Source organism: Lepidochelys kempii, chromosome 24 (genome assembly GCF_965140285.1).
Source record: "Lepidochelys kempii isolate rLepKem1 chromosome 24, rLepKem1.hap1, whole genome shotgun sequence".
NCBI lineage: Eukaryota > Metazoa > Chordata > Testudines > Cheloniidae > Lepidochelys > Lepidochelys kempii.
The window spans coordinates 14,967,758-14,982,149 of NC_136403.1; the positions used below are offsets into that span (position 1 = coordinate 14,967,758).

Here is a 14,392-nt window from a genome sequence, read left to right on the forward strand (position 1 = left end):
GACCGAGCTGCAGAAGGATCCTTCCTTAGAGAAGCTGGGGAACTTGCTGTCTCCAGTGCAGCGAAACCCCGGGGGGAAAGGCTGCCAGGAAAGAGTCCTGTGGGAGAAGGGGTTCCTGTACCGGGAACGGGCTCCCCCAGGGGAAGCGGAACCGTGGGGGATCCGGAGGCAGCTGGTGGTCCCCCAGAAGTACCGCCGCAGGCTGCTGTAGCTGGCCCGTGACGTCCTGCTCTCGAGACACCAGGGGATCCGGAGCCCCAGGCAGAGGCTGCTGCAGAAATTTCCCTGGGCTGGAGTCTGGGACGCCGTCCAGCAGCACGGCAGGTCCTGCGACCCCTGCCAGAGGGTGGGGAAGGTCCGGGATAAGGGTAAAGCAGCCTTCAGGCCCCCGCCCATCATAGAGGAGCCTTGTCAGAAGGTGGCCATGAACATCATGGGGACCTTCAGCAAGGCGACCAGGGCAGGGAAGAAATACAGCCTGGTGGGGGTGGATTTCGCTACTCGCTACCCTGAGGCGGTGGCTCTGTCCTCTATTGAGGCAGACACCGTGGCAGACGCGCTGCTGACCATTTTCAGCAGAGTGGGGTTCCCCAAGGAGGTCCTTACAGACCAGGGGTCCAACTTCATGTCAACCCCGCTCCAGTGTGGCGTCCAGCAGACCTGGACCTCGGCGTATCACCCTCAATCTAACAGGCTGGAGGAGAGGTTCAATTGGACTCTAAAGATGATGCTGAAAACCTTTATGAACCAGCACCCACAGGACTGGGACAAGTATTTACCCCACCTGCAGTTTGCATGCAGGGAAGTGCCCCAGGAACCCCGTTCAGGGCATCTGGCCTGGGTTCCTCCAAGATGGACTTGGTTGAAAGTCACTGATTTCTGTGCTAACAAGCTCTGTTCTACTCTATGTACCTGTCAACTAATAACCCTTCTGTGTTACATGCCGGCTGTTGTGCCCTGTGCTGCCCAGAGACACAGCGAGGGACAATCCCTGCTGTATGGGAGGAGAGTGAGGGGACCCCATGACTTGGTGAGGGACGAATGGGAGGGGAAGGCCTCTCCCGATAGAGAATCAGTGGTGGAGTATGTACTGGCTTTCCAGGAATAGCTCACTGAGCTCATGGGTTTGGCCAGAGGAAACCTAGCCAGGGCCCCAGGGAAGCAGAAGGTCTGGTACAATCACTCAGCGCAGGCCCGCTCCTATGCTACAGGGAACCAGGTGTTGATTCTCATTCCCGGAAGGAAGAACAAGCTGCAACCTGCCTGGGACGGCCCATTCAAGGTCATCAGGCAGTTAAATGAGGTGAACTATGTGGTGAAACCGTCCAACTGGGCACACCGTCACCGGGTGCACCATGTCAACCTGACGGAGCTGTACTGTGGAAGGGAGAAGCTGATGCTGGTTGTGTGTGGCCAGTGGGAGGAGCAGGGAGACGATCCCTTGGCAGATCTATTCCCTGAGACAGGAGCCGGCCCCCAGCTGGAGTCAATCCCCCTCTCTGCACAGCTAACCCCTGCCCGGCAGGCTGAGATCAAAGAGGTACTAGTTTGTATAAGCAGCTGGTTTCCAACCGGCCTGGGCTCACTAACCTGGTTGTCCAACCGGGTGGAGACGGGAGCTGACCCTCCCATCAGGTGTTCCCCATTCAGGGTCACTGGGAAACCTGCCTAGGCCCTGGAGAGAGGGGTCAAGGATGGGCTGGCTTTAGGGGAGATTCAGCCGGTCTCCAGCCCTTGAGCCTTTCCCGTGGTGCTGGTCCCCAAGAAGGACGGGCCGATCCTCTCTCTGAGCACACTGTCGGAGCAGTCAGCATCCCTGTTCTCACCGTGCGCTTCCTACAGCGAGTCTGCCTGGGCAGGACCCCTGGGGAAGCCAAAGGGGACCCCTGGGGAAGCCCTGCGCCCCAACTCCACAGCCAGCTGTGACGCTCAGCCGGCCTGTAACACAGAAGGGTTATTAGTTGACAGGTACATAGAGTAGAACAGAGCTTGTTAGCACAGAAATCAGTGACTTTCAACCAAGTCCATCTTGGAGGAACCCAGGCCAGATGCCCTGAACCCCCCTCTTCCAGTCCCCCACAGCAGACTGCCCTGGCCCCTGCTGCCTGGCCTCCAACAAGCCCGTTCTCCTCCTCTGGTCTTTGTCCTCCTTCCCAGGCAAAGTGTCACCTTGTCACCTCCCCCTCCTGGGTCTCAGGTTATGAAGGGCATTGGCCATACCTTAGTGCAGGCAGCTGGGCAGCCTCACCTTCTCTGAGGGCCTCAGCAAAAGTCATGCACCCAATTCCCACTGTCACGGAGTCCCTGGGCGATGCTCTGGAACTGCTCCCCATGAAGCCAGTCAGGACTCTGGGGTAGTCGCCTTTCTGTGAGCAGCCTGTCTTCAGGACACACAGCTCACACGGCTTCCACCTTCCTGCATCTGACCTCGGAGCATTCAGCATCCTCTGCCCCTCCGTGCGCTTCCCCCCAGTGAGTCCACTCAGGCGGGGCTCCTGGGGAAGCCAGAGGGTCCTGCACCCCAACTTCGCAGTCAGATGGGACTCTCAGCCAGCCAGTAAAACAGAAGGTTTATTAGACGACAGGAACATGGTCTAACACAGAGCTTGCAGGTGCAGAGAACGGGACCCCTCAGCTGGGTCCATTTTGGGGGGCAGTGAGCCAGACAACCACGTCTGCACTTCACTCCATGTCCCAGCCAGCCCCAAACTGAAACTCCCTCCAGCCCCTCCTCCTCTGGGCTTTGTTCCTTTCCCGGGCCAGGTGGTCACCTGATTCCTTTGTTCTCCAACCCTTTAGCTCTCACCTCGCAGGGGGGAAGGGCCAGGCCATCAGTTGCCAGGAAACAGGGTGTCGGCCATTCTCTGTGTCCAGACTCCTGCACACACCGGCCCTCTAGGGCTCTGCAATGATCATACACCCTTACCCCACCACCTAGATACTTAAGAACTGCCTAGGGGAAACTGAGGCACCCCCACACTATTCAGAGGAAACATTAAGAAGAGTCCCACTTCGTCACATCTCTCCCCCCTTCGAGATCGAACTGAGCGGGGTCACGTTAGCCGGTGACCTGGGGAAGTTCGAAGCCACCAACGTTCCCATGGATGCCCCAGCCTTCCTTGGTAGGAGTTACACAAGGCCCTTCCAGTTTCACACCCTCCCTTAGGTCAGGGGTGGTCGATAGCACTCGCAGGCCGCATGTGGGAAGGTTTATGCAGCCCATGCCCTTTGGCCACCCCAAGAATGTCTCCCCATTGACCATCACATTCTGCTCCCACTGGAGATCCGAGGGGCCTGGCCCCAGGAAACTCCACACAGACATATAGGTTGGGACCAGGAGTGGGAGCCTGTCCACATCCCCAACCATCTGGATGACGGAGTCTATGGCCTTGGGACCCAGCAAGGGAGCTAGACACCGGGGCTTTTCCGCAGGGTCCCCTTGGTTCAAATCACCAGCCTGCTCAAAGGCAGTGAGGTGGCATTCACATCCCCCCCTCCTTAACCAGGGGCAGCAATTTAGTCTCGAGGTTCCCTGCGGAACTGGCCCCCCGGGGTCTATCCCCACTCACCCCGGGGAGGTCCCCTAGGCCTCTCCACCCCACCACCGCCAGTTCATGCTGCTGCTGCTTCTGCAGCTCTTTCTCGGGCTCTCGCTGTCTCTCACAGTCCTCTTGCTCCCTCGGACTCAGCTCCAATCCCGTCCATCTCCGATCCCCCGATGGGGAACCCGATCGTGAAGACCCCCGTCTGGTCGGAGACAGGAGTCTTCGGGATGCCTGGCTCCAGCTCCAGCTGCTCCCAGATCCTGCTATAGCCCCATTGGGGGTCAGGAATCTGTTCCTTAGAGCGGTCATCCTCCTCCAGCTGCACGATTAACTCTGCTTTGGTGAACTTTCCAACGCTCAACCCTCTCTTTTTGCACAGGGTTACAATGTCCTTCCTAAGGAGACGGTGACAGACCATCACTCCGCTCCTCCCAAGTTGTTGTGGACTCACAGGCCCATGTGTTCTCAGCTCCCCACGGTTTCCAGGGAGAACCCCTAGTGTGCCAGCCCTTCTCGAGGTCACCACCTCTTTGCCAGGGTCGAGCTGCAGACTCCTCCGCCCCTAGGACTGCTCACTGCAATCCCCAGGGGAACCCTGTTACTGCAAAAGTCCTTCTCTCTCCCCGGGCCAAGCTGCAGGCTCCTCCGCCCCTGAGACTGCTCACTGCAGTCCCTAGGGGGACCCCATTACTGCACAGTCCTTCTCGCTAGTCACACACTCCCAGGGGTTAACCGCCCCCCGAAACCGCTCCTCTCTGAGCCTTCAGCATGCCTGGTCCTCGGCAATCCCCCTTCGTGTTACTGCTCCCCAGTCACTTACTGCAGGAAGTGCCATCCACGGGGTGCAGTACATCCCACCGCTGCCACCAGTTGTCACGGAGTCCCTGGGCGATGCTCTGGAACTGCTCCCCATGAAGCCAGTCAGGACTCTGGGGTAGTCGCCTTTCTGTGAGCAGCCTGTCTTCAGGACACACAGCTCACACAGCTTCCACCTTCCTGGGTCTGACCTCGGAGCATTCAGCATCCTCTGCCCCTCCGTGCACTTCCCCCCAGTGAGTCCACTCAGGTGGGGCTCCTGGGGAAGCCAGAGGGTCCTGCACCCCAACTTCGCAGTCAGACGGGACTCTCAGCCAGCCAGTAAAACAGAAGGTTTATTAGACGACAGGAACATGGTCTAAAACAGAGCTTGCAGGTGCAGAGAACGGGACCCCTCAGCTGGGTCCATTTTGGGGGGCAGTGAGCCAGACAACCACGTCTGCACTTCACTCCATGTCCCAACCAGCCCCAAACTGAAACTCCCTCCAGCCCCTCCTCCTCTGGGCTTTGTTCCTTTCCCGGGCCAGGTGGTCACCTGATTCCTTTGTTCTCCAACCCTTTAGCTCTCACCTCGCAGGGGGGAAGGGCCCAGGCCATCAGTTGCCAGGAAACAGGGTGTCGGCCATTCTCTGTGTCCAGACTCCTGCACACACCGGCCCTCTAGGGCTCTGCAATGATCATACACCCTTACCCCACCACCTAGATACTTAAGAACTGCCTTGGGGAAACTGAGGCACCCCCACACTATTCAGAGGAAACATTAAGAAAAGTCCCACTTCGTCACACCCACCACCTAGGCATTGGTGCAGCACACAGGGAAACTGAGGCACACACGCTATTAGTATAGGACAGTAAGACTCACACGCAACATAAGGTGAAAAACCTCACTTTGTCACAGGATCCCATTTGGTACATTCCTCACTGCCGCCCTCTGCCATGGACCCCACTTGGTATGTCCCCCCACTACCCTCTCCCCTGCTATGGACCCCACTGGGTACACGCCCCCACTACCACTACCACCACTATGGGGGGCAGAGTTAAGGGTGTGCAAAGGGAAGATTGTGGGGGCAGCATTAAGGTTTAAGGAGTGGAGTTAAGGTTAAGGGAGCAGTGTTACTGTTGAGGCAAAGTAGTTAAAGTTGAGGGAGTAGAAATAAGGTTGAGGGGACAGAGTTAAGGTTGCAGGGGAGAGTTAAGTTTGTGGGGGCAGAGTTAAGGTTGTAATACCTCATTGTGGGAAGGTGAGAGCTAGCGCTGTACTGTTAGGTAACTTCACTTTCCAGGTCCTCTCTGTGTTGGGGGTGAGGCACATGTGCTGCATGTGTGTAGCCCAGATGGTTTCACAACAAAACATCAGCTGTGCAGAAACTATGATTTCTATTGCAACAATGCCCCAAGACCCCGTTGTGCTGAGCCCCGTGGGAGAGCTCCACACCCTGGAGAATTCATAGTCTAATTACCTGGGGCAGACAAAGGCTGGGAGGGTAAACAAAGGCACAGAAAGGGGAGGTGGCACTGCGGGTCCATAGCAGACTGGGGGATAGATCCCAGGAGTCCTGAGTCCCAGACCCACTGCTCTAATCACTAGACCCCACTCCCTCACCGAGCTAGGAATAGAACCCAGGAGTCCTGGCTCCCAACCCCCCAGGTCTAACCCATTAGACCCCACTCCCCTCCAAGAGCCAGCTGAGAACCCAGGAGTGCTGGCTCCCAGCCCCCCCATACTTTAACCACTAGACCTCATTCCCTTCCCAGAGCCAGGTGAGAACCCAGGAGTCCTGACTCTCAGCCCTACCTTCCATCCACTGTCTCCTACCCACTAGCCCACACCAATTGGCCTGCAGCCTCCTAGATACTGGTGATCCCCACCATGGAGTCCCCTGAGAGTTCAGGGGGGTCAGGAGCCAAGAAGACTCCCCACCGCACACACACACACCCAGTCACAGGGAAGTTTTCGGCCTGGAATCTCCTCGCATCGCCTGGTATGCAACCTGCACGCACTGGGGTGGAGCGCTGGCTCCCCCTACTGGGCCTCAGAGCCTGTGATTGGCTTGGCTAAGTCAGCAGGCCCTTAGCACCGTCTGGGGAGGCAGGCGCCTGCTTGGAGGGCCCTGGTTTGATCCCCACCCAGGGACGCCCTGGCAAGTCGGCACCATTCCCCAGCCTGAAGGGGCAGCTCCCTGCATGCAACTGGCCAAAAACAAGCAACGCCGCCCCAGCCACCAGGTGGCACTCCTGGGCCTGCGGAGAGGAAGGGTGGGGCAGTGGTTAGAGCATCAGCCAAGCTGTCACAGTCAAGGCCCTGCTCTGCTGGCCTCTCTGTGCCACCCTGAGGAAGTTACTTAGCCTCACCGTGCCTCAGTTTTCCCCTCTGTGCTTCAGTTTCCTCTCTGTAAGGGGGGATAAAAGCACTGCCCTACGGGGCACATGGGAAGGGGAGGGGAAACATGAGTGAGGTGGGGGGTGGAATCGGGGCCCGAGTCTCGCACAGCGCAGTGCGTTCGGGCCTGGGAGCAAAGTGCCGCTAAGCCTCAGGACCGAGCCGAGGAAGCAGAGACAGCGCCAAGCTGGCCTGCCCCAGCATGAGTAGTGTCTCTTATGTGCATTACGGTACCTACCCCAGCTGAGATCGGGGCCCCGTCACGCCACGTGCTGCCCAGAGACCCAGCGAGGGACAATCCCTGCCCCAGCTGAGATCGGGGCCCTGTCGCGCCACGTGCTGCCCAGAGACCCAGCGAGGGACAATCCCTGCCCCAGCTGAGATCCGGGCCCTGTCGCGTCACATGCTGCCCAGAGACCCAGCGAGGGACAATCCCTGCCCCAGCTGAGATCGGGGCCCCGTCACGCCACTTGCTGCCCAGAGACCCAGCGAGGGACAATCCCTGCCCCAGCTGAGATCGGGGCCCTGTCGCGCCACGTGCTGCCCAGAGACCCAGCGAGGGACAATCCCTGCCCCAGCTGAGATCGGGGCCCTGTCACGCCACGTGCTGCCCAGATACACAGTGAAGGACAATCCCTGCCCCAGCTGAGATCGGGGCCCTGTCGCGTCACGTGCTGCCCAGAGACCCAGCGAGGGACAATCCCTGCCCCAGCTGAGATCGGGGCCCTGTCACGCCACGTGCTGCCCAGATACACAGTGAAGGACAATCCCTGCCCCAGCTGAGATCGGGGCCCTGTCACGCCACGTGCTGCCCAGATACACAGTGAAGGACAATCCCTGCCCCAGCTGAGATCGGGGCCCTGTCGCGTCACGTGCTGCCCAGATACACAGTGAAGGACAGTCCCTTCTCCGACACACAAACACACAATCACACTCGCCTGACTTGATTCTCTAACCTGCTGCAACGCAACTAGTTAGCAACTCCATTAGCACCAGCCAGGCGTGCCCTCTAATTTCAGTGAGACCTACATAAATTATCTCTTGTATAATCCCAAAAACACGACAGCTCCGGCTTCCTTCCCCCGCATCTGGGCCATGTGAGCTGCCCCTAATCCCCAGCTTGCATGGGCCTCACAATCAAGCACCACCCCTTATCCCTTTTGCCGGTGACACCCAGGCTTTATTTGACGCCAAGGCAAGGAGAGAGAGGCTTCGGAGGGTTAATGACAGGCTGAGAGGCGTGGGACAGCCCTGCCCTGCACGCTGCTTCGAGGGCAGCGGGTTCCAGGGCCGAAGGCAGGTTATAAGCCAAGCACACAGAGGATCCAGCAGAGAGGAGTCTGTGGACACAAGCCAACGTGACTCTGCTTGCTGGGGAAGCCAAGGTGCCAGGGGAAGTTCCTCCACCCAGTGCACGGATTACCCAGCTCCGGTGAGGGCAGATTTCTGGTTGATCTCTGGGCTGAGCCAGTTTGGGGGGACCGCAGTGGAGGGGGACGCCAGGACGGCTCGGTGGCCAGTACAGATTGGTGAAGGGTAACACTGCTTCTGCTTCATCTCGGTTCATTCAGGAGGGGAACCACACAATGGATGATTCCCGTGGCCTCCGCTTGACAGAACTCGGGGCCAAGCGCTCCGGGGCACTGTCTCCGCAGACCCTCCTCTGTTATCGGATTCATAGACTCCAAGGCCAGAAGGGACCATTGTGATCATCTAGCCGGACCTCCTGTAGAAGGCTGGAGAACTTTCCTCACTTAATTTCTGGTGGAACCAGAACAGAGCATTTGGCGAAAACAGCCCATCGGGATTGCAGAATTGCTGCTGATGGAGAAGCCATGAACAGCCTTTGATGAAGGGCAAGGGAGTGATTGTGGATTTGTGTTTGGCATTCGGTTAACAATAGGAAGGGTCAGTTTGGATGATCACAGAGGTTCTCATCTGGCTTTATAATTGGCAAAGCTAGGAAAATCACAAGATTGGCATGAAAAATCATGAGATTTAACACCAATAATAATCCAGGCAAATGAAACCGCGTTGTACAAAATGGGAGGCTAAAAAAATCACTCTGCCTTCAAAGCAAACAAAGAAACTGTTTAAATAACATGCAAAAAGCCTTTTAGCATTGAAAATGGATGGGTTCTAACACTTTCTCGTTTTGAAAGTTTCTGAAATTGTTTTTTTTTTAATGTGGTTTTGAAATTGCTGCTTAATTAATAGACACCCAAAAAGTCAATTTTGAAAATTGTTTATCGTGGAACCAGAAGTCAAGAAATGCTTCAGAATGAAAAAAATAAGTTGGTTTTAAATTTCAGTTAAAAATTGTCAAGGAACGTTTCAAATGTGGCAAACCGGTTCCAGTTTGAAAAAACCAACTGCATGAAAACCTGTTTACAAGTTTTCAAGTTACCCAATGTCTTGCATCCCCCCTCCCCAAAAAAATATTTAAAATGTCCCACAAATTCTTGAAAATTCCCCCCCAAAATTTGCAAAATTTCCCCCAATTCTTGACATTTTCTCCAAACATTTTGAAAATGTCACCTAAATTCTTGACCTTTCCACCAAACGTTTTGCAATTTCCCCAAAGTTCCGGATTTTCCCCCTTTTTAAATATTTTGTGTGGTTTCTTGAAATTTTCTGCAAAATCCTTGAAATTTTCCCCCAAATATTTGAATTTTTCCCAATATTTGAAATTTTCCTACAAAGTTGCAAAACGTTCTCTAAAAAATCTTGAAATTTTCCCCACATGTTTGATATATTTGGGGATGGAGGGGTGGGTGGATGGATGTGTTTGGGGACGGAGGGGATGGATGGGTGGATGGACAGACTTGTTTGGGGATGGGTGGTGGATGGACGGACGTGTTTGGAGATGGGGGGTGGGTGGACGGACGTGTTTGGGGATGGGGGGTGGATGGACGTGTTTGGGGATGGGGGGGTGAGTGGACGGACGTGTTTGGGGATGGAGGGGTGGATGGACGTGTTTGGGGATGGAGGGGTGGGTGGACAGACATGTTTGGGGATGGAGGGGATGGGGGTGGATGGATGGATGTGTTTGGGGATGGGGGGGTGGACGGACATGTCTGGGGATGGAGGGGTGAATGGACGGACGTGTTTGGGGACGGATTGGTGGATGGACACGTTTGGAGATGAGGGGTGGGTGGATGGACGCGTTTGGGGATGGAGGGGTGGGTGGATGAACGGACGTGTTTGGGGATGGGGGTGGGTGAACAGACATGTTTGGGGGTGGAGGGGTGGGTGGAGGGACGTGTTTGGGAATGGAGGGGATGGTGGGTGGGTGGATGGATGTGTTTGGGGATGGAAGGGTGGACGGACGGACGTGTTTGGGGACGGAGGGGAGGATGGACGCGTTTGGGGATGAGGGGTGGGTGGATGGACGAGTTTGGGGATGGAGAGGATGGACGGACGTGTTTGGGGATGGGGGGTGGATGGATGGACATGTTTGGGGATGGAGAGGTGGATGGACGGACTTGTTTGGGGATGGAGAGGATGGACGGCCGTGTTTGAAGATGGAGGGTGGGTGGACGGACGTGTTTGGGGATGAAGTGGCATCAAACCCAGAGCAGGTGGTGGGTGTCAGTGGGCGGAGCCCATGTTGTGGGGGCGGGCTAAGTTATCTGTTAATTTTCCCTTTTCCTTCTCTCCCCCGCCCCCCGTCCCAAGCCAGCAGCCGCTCGCCCTGTGCATCACCACATCTGAGCCCCATGGAGCTGATGGCTCTCGCGCTGCTGGTGGTGACTGCAGGTGAGGGGGGTATATGAGAGAGGGGGGGCTGTGGGAGGGGAAGAGGGTGTGTAGGGAGGAGGGGGTTGTGTGCACATGGGGGGCTGTGTGTGCAGACAGGGACGGGGGGGCCATATGGGGGAAATGGGTTTTTGGGGGGGTGCATGTGTGCAGGGAAGGATTGTGTATTTGGAGGGGGAAGGGGAGGTGAGGGGGGGAGGGATGGGGGTTGCGGGAGAATGGGGAGGTGTGGGGGGATGGGGTGGGGGCAGAGAGAGGGTTGTGGGGGGATGGGAAGTGTGGGAAGAGGGAGAGGGTCATTGGAGGAGGGATGGGGAGGTATGGGGGCAGGGAGGGGTTGTGGGGGATGGGGGTGAGGGCAGGAGGGGGTTGGGGAAGGGGAGGGGTTGGGTCAGGGAGGGAGTTGTGGGGGGCAGGGAGGGAGTGGTGTGGGAGGGTTGTGCATAGCTGCAATTTCTGAGGGGGTCTGGCCATGACCTTTGCCCGCAGTGGGGTGGGGAGGCGTTGGACTTAAAGGGCCTGACGCATCTTAATGCATGAGCCACTTGGGCCTTGACTAGAGTATGGGGATAGATAGATAGATAGTTAGAGGGGGTGTGGGGGGATGGATGGATAGATAGAGGGAGTGTATGGGGATGGATAGATAGAGGGGGTGTGGGGGGATGGATGGATAGATAGAGGGGGTGTGGGGGGACAGATAGATAGATAGATAGAGGGGGGATGGATAGTAGTGATGTGGTGGGGCTGGATAGATGAATATTGGTGGTGTGGGGATGGCTAGTGGTCTGTGTAGGGGACGGATAGACAGCTAGAGGGGGCGTCCTAGATGCTGGAATTGGGGTTTTAGAGGTGGTGCTGCACCCCCTGGCTTGAAGTGGTTTCCATCATATACAGGGTTTACATTTTGGTCCAATGGCTCTCCGCACTCCCCACTATAGAAATTGTTCCAGCATTCCTGGGGGGTGTTGGGATGGATAGATAAAGCGGGGTGGGGGGATGGCTAGATAGATAGTGAGGAGGGGATTGTGGGGCTGGATCGATAGTGGGCTGTTTGGGGATTGATGGATAGATAGATCCATCAGTGAATCCTCTCCCATGGCTCCAGCAGCTGGGGATTTAAGACCCAGACAAAACACGGTGCCCCTTGCCCTAAAATCACTGGAACTGGCCCCACGACCCATTGCAGCAGCTCTGCCTGTGACCCCAGCGCCCGCCTGCTGGCCCTACCCCAATCTCACCCCAATCCTACCCCGGGCCCCTCGTGCTGACGTGGGGTTTGTCGACAGGTGCTGCAGTGTCTGCCCAGGACGACGGGGGCCGGATCATCGGTGGGTTCACGTGTCCCCCCTACTCCCAGCCCTGGCAGGCCTACGTCTACGGCCCGCTGCAGTGCGGGGGCATCCTGGTCGACAGGAGCTGGGTGCTCTCCGCCGCCCATTGCTACAGACCGTAAGTGTGTGTGCATGTGTGTCCCTGCTGCCCCCTGCTGGAGGGGATGGGCCCTGCTCTGTGTGGTGTGTGTGTATATATGTGCTCCCTGTTGCCCCCTGCTGGAGGGGCTCGGCCCTGCACTCTGTGGTGTGTGTAGGTTTGTGTCCCTGCTGCCCCCTGCTGGAGGGGATGGGCCCTGCTCTGTGTGGTGTGTGTGTGTGTGTATATATATGTGCCCCCTGTTGCCCCCTGCTGGAGGGGCTCGGCCCTGCACTCTGTGGTGTGTGTAGGTTTGTGTGTCCCTGCCGCCCCCTGCTGGAGGGGATGGGCCCTGCTCTGTGTGTGTCCCTGCCGCCCCCTGCTGGAGGGGCTGGGGCCTGCTCTGTCCAATTTCTCCCCCATTCCCAGGAGGGCGGCAGTGGCGGGGGTGGGTGGCCCGTGGGGCCAAGCCTCTGACTAGCGGCTCCCTCTTGTCCCTGGCGGCTAGCGGCCTGCGGGTGCGGCTCGGGGAGCAGAACCTGGCGGTGCAGGAGGGGCCGGAGCAGGACCGAGTCGTGGCTCGTGTCATCCTGCATCCCAACTACAACCGCTTCACGCTGGACAGCGACCTCATGCTGCTCAAGCTGGCGCGACCGGTCAACATTGGCCAGACCGTCCGCCCTGTCACGTTGCCCTCGGCCTGTGCAGCCACCGGGACCATCTGCCTCATCTCAGGCTGGGGTACTGTCACCAGCCCCCAAGGTAAGGCCGGGGAGGAACCGGGAACATCAGTCGGGAATGACTCCCGGGGCCTGAGTCAATCCAGTGTCAATCAGGAGTGAGTCCCTATATGTCCTTGGAGCTGACACCAGGGTGATTCAATAAGGAGTGACCCTGTGCAGGTCTCTGGGGCTGATTTGAGCCAATGTCACCCAGGCGTGACTCCCGGGGCCTGAGTCAACCCAGTGTCAATCAGGAGTGAGTCCCTATATGTCCTTGGGGCTGACACCAGGGTGATTCAATAAGGAGTGACCCTGTGCAGGTCTCTGGGGCTGATTTGAGCCAATGTCACTCAGGCGTGACTCCCTGGGGCTGATTCAACCCAGTGTTAATCAGGAGTGACTCCCTATGTGTCCCTGGGGCTGATACCAGGAGCGACCCCCTGTGGGGTCTTGGGGCTGATTCAAACCAGGGTCACTCAGGAGTGACTCCCTGGCACTGATTCAATCCGGTGTCACTCAGGAGTGACCCCACTGTCTCGGTATTTTCCCCAGCCACGTTCCCCAACCTCCTGCAGTGCGGATACGTCCGGATCGTCTCGGCCCAGAGCTGTCGGGCTTCCTACCCCGGCCGGGTCACCAACAACATGGTGTGCGCAGGGGTCATGGGTGGGGGCATTGACTCCTGCCAGGTGAGCCACAAACCACAGGGGTGGGGGGGCTCAGCCCACTCCCCTGGGTCTCTGCCATGACCCTGGGAAGGGAAGTCTCAGGGTGGGAGTGGGGATCTGGAAGGGGCTGGTGGATAGTTGGGGGGAGGGACAGGCACTGCCCCATGGGGGTGGAGGGGAGTGTGGACTGTGTGCCCCCCACACACACACACACATGAAGGGAGGTGGAAGGGGGGCACATAGGCAGCGCCTGTTGGGGGAAGGTCTGGCTCTACCCAAAAGAGTGGGCAGGGGGCACACACTGGGGGAGAGGTGGCCTGCCCCACAGTGTTGGGGCAGAGGCGGCCCAGATTCAGAGCCATCGTTTGCCACTTGTCATGGCAAAAGCAGGATGGGGATGGGGACCCAGTGGGGAGGGGGAGGAGCTGGGGGGTCTGGGTTTTCAGAGGGGATTGGAGCCCCATAGATCACGCTAGCTCCCCTTAGGGCAGGGGACCATGGACTGGGTCTACAGGTGCCCCTCAGTCCTGACCCGCAGCCCCCGCTAGCCCTGCCCTGGGCTCCTCCCACCCCCAGCTCTGCCGGCAGGCCTCACTCCCAACCCACAGCCCCCTCCTAGCCCAGCCCTGGGCTCCCCCCAGTCCTCCCAGCTCTGCCGGTGCCCCTCAAGCCTGACCCACAACCCCCTGCTAGCCCGGTCCTCGGCTCCCCCAGCCCAGTCGAGGGGGGTCGTTATGACGCAAGGTGTTGTCTCTCCACAGGGTGACTCCGGAGGTCCCCTGCTGTGCGCTGGGCAACTCCAGGGCATCGTGTCCTGGGGGCTGCAAACCTGCGCCCAGCCCAACAGGCCCGGCGTCTACACCAAAGTCTGCAACTATGTCGGATGGATCCGCAGAACCATCCAGCTGAACTGAGGACGGTGCCAGGGGGCAGAACCCATAATAAAGCCTGAGGAGCAGGGTCTGTGTCTTGGTGTCTCAGCTCCTGGGCCCCTGGGAGCGGTTGGACCCAGGTTCCACCAAGCAGAACCTGGCTAACAGCTCCTGTTTCTTCCCACCCCTGAACCAGGTGCATTAGGCACTGGTTGGGGCC

At 58.1% G+C, this 14,392-nt stretch overlaps 1 protein-coding gene across 1 annotated transcript; it reads left to right on the top strand.

Moving 5' to 3' along the window:
* The first annotated feature begins 1,344 nt into the window (after positions 1–1,344).
* On the top strand, positions 1,345–14,247 carry LOC140902478 (trypsin). The gene is made up of 7 exons (XM_073322589.2): positions 1,345–1,540; positions 7,919–8,173; positions 10,420–10,500; positions 11,787–11,949; positions 12,419–12,672; positions 13,185–13,321; positions 14,062–14,247. Exons 3-7 carry the CDS (start codon positions 10,461–10,463, stop codon positions 14,212–14,214), a joined length of 747 nt encoding a protein of 248 aa, XP_073178690.1. The 5' UTR covers positions 1,345–1,540; positions 7,919–8,173; positions 10,420–10,460; the 3' UTR covers positions 14,215–14,247.
* Positions 14,248–14,392: the final 145 nt, after the last annotated feature.